The following is a 4,724-nucleotide window of genomic DNA, read 5'->3' as shown; positions in this document are numbered from 1 at the left end:
AAGATACTTTAGTCAAGGTCAAACAGAATTCTAACTGGAGAGATGTACTGTCTGCAAGGATCTGCTGCACCAAATGCTGCCCAAGTCAGTCGCCAAGCAGCTCCGCCAGCATAAACATGTCGAGGCAGAGAGCTATGAAAAGGTTGGTGCAATCACTAAGAGTATATTGATTTGTGCTCTCGTTGTGGTTTAGTATGGCTCAAGTAGGCAACAGGTTATAAAATAGATCGGACCAATGTGCTACTCGCTGATTGGTCTTTGCCTTGGCAAATAAGGCAGCTATTTTGGAAACATCAAATTTCTCCTAAACTATTTACCAAAACCAGTTCAAAATACATTTTGTGATGACAAATTGAATATGTAGTTGAAGAATCATGTTTAAATGTGTATCTTTAAAGGAACCGTGTGTAGGATCTGGCGGTATCTAGAGGTGAGGTTACAGATTACAACTTCTCCCGTGTGCCAAATGGCCCTATCTAGAGCCACTTGATGTAAGAGTAGAGTGCCTAGAGTGTGTGTGTACATGGGAAGTGAGTGGGGAAGCAAGAGAGAGAGAGAGAGCAGTGGAGGCGAAAGGAGCGAGTAACGTTATCGACTCCAACCCAAGCAGGAAAAGTTAACAGAGTTTAGTTTGTCCATTCTGGGCTACTGTAGAAACATGGCGGTGCAACATGGCGGACTCCATGGAGAGAGGACCCGCTCCCTATGTAGATATAAACGGCTCATTCTAAGGTAACGAAAACACAAGGATTCTTGTTATCAGGTGATTATACACTAAAGAAAACAAAATTAGAAATATTATATTCCATCTCTGCCATTTGATCCCCCTAATTGTTGCACACTTGTCCTTTATTTTCTAGTTTCTTAATAGTTGTTCAAAAGACAGCAAAACGAGTCGGCTGATTAGTCGAATTCCTGCTGCCCGGCTCAGTTGATCCTCAGGGGGCTGATAGCCAGACTGAAATCTTCCAGGGATGACTGAGCTTTAGAGGTGTAGTCTGGTTCTTTCTACAACAGCCTGAAAAATGAACAAGAGCTTTTGGGCAACAATGCTCTCTTAAAGTGTTTTAACCTCCACTACTGATATTTATTGATCAGTGCTATCGACACAATTCTTCACAAAAAAAAGCATCAATATGAGAATAACCTTCTGACACAAAACCCAAACACACTGTGGTCAACCTGAACTTCAATAGCTGGCAGAAAAAAAAATAAAGTTAGTAGAAAATATGCTCAAACAGTGTTAAAACATTAAAAACACAGGTGAGGTTTTAAAAAGTGAAATGAAGGAGGACATACAGTAAACGCCTCGGTTAGTGAGGGACACAAGCCAAACTACCACCAGGAAAATCACTCATTTCTGGGGTTTTGTTTTTACTAAAAAAGGAGAATTCACTTTGACTAACAGAAGTCCCACACCCCTGACCATGATGTATGAGACATAAGAAAGTTTCTGATGGGCTTAAAACATGGTTTAAAACATGCAGACAAACTGAGTAGAGGTGCTTTAACCTCCACTACATCCCTGGTTAGCAGGATGAGGGCGCCCTCTTGTGTTGTGCATCAGGTTTCACATTTCTCTTGTTAACCTGCTGTGATGTTCACTGCAGGAAGACGTGTCAAATCTTCACTGAGCCTTTGGCAGCTTCAGACAACATCAGTAAAGAGACATTTAAATCTATGTAATATCACACTATGTCAGTTTGTTCACAGGAGTCACACCCTGTAACACTGATGCTGCATTCAGGTCACACGGGAAAGATGGTAGAGAGGAGTTTCCACTTTACAAATATTATTATAACATCAGCTCTCAGGTTGTAAATAGTAATTGGGAATGTGAGATTTGAGTCTGTAGGTTAAATTTTCTCTGATGTCTTGAATTCTGATTAAACAACATTGAAATATTTGGAACCAAATGTAGAGAATCATCTACACAATATCTGTTGTCTCATGTGTGTCAGGACTCAACAAAACCTCCTCACACCCAAACTTGACCCAATTAATTTTTACTATTTTAACAGTTTTTAAGTCTGTGTAATAAATCCTCTTTATTGACTAAGTGCACAAAGAAAATAAAGAGAAAAAAAGCAGCAATTGATAGAAAACTCTGCTCATTTCTCTGTGACAAACTGTTTTATTTGAAAGGACAGAGACTGACTGACTCTAAACATGAACACTGGACTTTGTGGTGTTTCAGGAGGAAAAACTGCCTCAGTTATTCTCTCATATTAGTTTCACATTTTCTCCATCAGCTTTCTTTGATACCCTGGAATGAAGACAGGAAGAAAATACTCTGTTCATATTTGTTTATTGATTATATAAACCTTCAGTTTGTTCACACATCCCATCAGTAAAGTCTGTTAAATGACTCTTGTTCAATGATCTCATGTTCAGATTCACTTCATCAACACAATCAGTTTGTTTGACCAGAATCTCAGCGATGTGAACGAGAATAATGAAGGATCTCCTTATTGATTATGATCATGATAATTACAGGTTTATAAAGCTCATAGGTCTGCCATACAAATAAATGTCAATACAAAGCGGAAAGAAAAAAATATCTTTTAGAGCACAGAGAAGTTTATATATTCATGCAGAGAAATATCAGTTCAGGTGAACAAACAGCATCATGAGCAGTGAAACAGACACAGGAAGGAGCGCCACCTGAAGACACTCAAACATTTACAGAACAACTGATGAGAAGAGGTCAAAGTACCACCATAATGTTTGATTGACAGCTGATCTCTTTGCAGTGAAGAAATGACACAACAATCAGCTCTCAGCAACAAACATGGAGACAACATGAGTTTAAGACTTAAAACACAGAATTGAACCCTTAAATGACTTCTGTCTATTTCAGTTTACAGAACTCAGCAGAGTCTCCAAAATTGTAACAAAGCCTAAGTCCAGCATAGAGAGGCTCAGTGAATGTGGTCTGGAATCTGTGGAGGAGAGTCATGGTTTCAGAGACGCTGTAGAAGGACAGAATACCTGCACTGTGATCCAGGTACACTCCTACTCTGGAGGACTGAGGACCTGAGACGGGGGTTTTGACATTGTTGTACAAAAATGTATAACTGTTTTTGTCACAATCTAACGCCCAAGATTTGTCATTGAATCCAAACCAACATTCATTCCTCCCTGCTCTACTGATACTCTTGTATGCGACTGCTACATAAACTCCTCCACCTCTCCACTCCACCTCCCAGTAACAACGTCCAGTCAGACTCTCTTTACTCAGGACCTGATGACATCCAGTGAATCTGTCTGGGTGACTAGAATAAGACTGATTTTGTTGCTTTAATGTTGCTTTTCTGTTCCCCTCAGATAATAACAGATACGTGGATGCTGTGTTTGGATCCAGTGTGATTTCTTGTGAATATTTTAAGAACCCAGCTCTGGTCTTGGGCTCTGGTTGTGGCAGTAAAACATCCACTTCAGTCACTGTCTGTGAGATGTTTGTCCATTTCTCTCTCAGAACGTCCTGTAGTTTATCTCTGACTTCTGACACAGCCGCCGTCACGTCCTCAAAGTAGCTCAGAGGATGGATATTGATGCTGGTTGTAGATTCACTGAGTGGTGACAGTGAGGGGCAGTTTAGTAGAAACTGGTTGAGATCCTCTGTGTGTGAGAGCAGCTTCATCTCAGCGTCTCTCCTCTTCAGCTCAGTGATCTCCTGCTCCAGCTTCTCCTGAAGCTCTTTGACTCGACTCACTTGGGTTTTCTGCTGGGATCTGACCTGCTGCTTCACATCACAGCTTCTTTTCTCCATGAGACGGATCAGCTCGGTGAAGATCTTCTCACTGTCCTCCACTGCTTTATCAGCAGAGCGACTGACAGCCTCCACCTCCTGTTGGAGCAGCTTCACATCTTTCTCTCTGTCCTGGATCCTCTGCTGGATGTTGAGTCGACTCACCTCCAGCTCTCTCTGCCTCTCAGTCCTTTCTGCTGCAGCTGAGACGGTGTCGTGGCCTTTATGTTCATCCACAGAGCAGAGATAACAGATACACTGCTGATCAGTACGACAGAACATCTTCATCACCTCATCGTGACGAGAGCAGATGTTCTCCTGGAGCTTCTTGGAGGGCTCCACCAGCTTGTGTTTCTTTAATTGAGCCACATCGTAATGCAGCTGGAGGTGTTTCTCACAGTAAGAGACCAGACACACCAGACAGGACTTGAAGGCTTTCAGTTTCCTCCCAGTGCAGACATCACAGGCCACATCTTCAGGTCCAGCATAGCAGTGATCAGCAGGAGCAGCTTGGAGTCCAGTCTTCTTCAGTTCCTCCACTAAAACTGCTAACATGGTGCTTTTCAGCAGGACAGGCCTCTGTGTGAAGGTCTGCCTACACTGAGGGCAGCTGTGGATCTTCTTCTCATCCTCTCCATCCCAGAAGCTTTTAATACAGTTCATGCAGTAGCTGTGTCCACAGGGAATAGTCACCGGATCCTTCAGTAGATCCAGACAGATGGAACAAGAGAAGGTTTCCCGATCCAGCTGAACTCCTTTCTGCGCCATTTCACCTCTCAGTAACGACTGTCGGAGTTTCACTTCCCTATAACTGAAACTAGTTTGAGCTCTGATCTAAACAACATGTGTTATGCAGTGAATGGGGCGTGTCAGCTCTTGCACTTCACCACCATGTTGGTTACACCCGTCTTCAAACTGTAGATCTGAAGGGGAGAGAACAAGGAAATAAACCGACAGCGTGGAGCAGTCTGTG

The 4,724-nt window shown here is 42.4% G+C and overlaps 1 protein-coding gene across 1 annotated transcript; it reads right to left on the bottom strand.

Annotated features, from left to right (window-relative positions):
- Positions 1-2,275: 2,275 nt before the first annotated feature.
- Positions 2,276-4,724, bottom strand: LOC141772268 (tripartite motif-containing protein 16-like). Its single transcript, XM_074643074.1, has one exon. The coding sequence runs from the start codon at positions 4,517-4,519 to the stop codon at positions 2,852-2,854; it is 1,668 nt and encodes a 555-aa protein (XP_074499175.1). The 5' UTR covers positions 4,520-4,724; the 3' UTR covers positions 2,276-2,851.

The sequence above is a fragment of the Sebastes fasciatus genome, chromosome 8 (genome assembly GCF_043250625.1).
Source record: "Sebastes fasciatus isolate fSebFas1 chromosome 8, fSebFas1.pri, whole genome shotgun sequence".
Taxonomy (NCBI): Eukaryota; Metazoa; Chordata; class Actinopteri; order Perciformes; family Sebastidae; genus Sebastes; species Sebastes fasciatus.
This window is presented reverse-complemented; position numbering and strand designations above follow the sequence as displayed.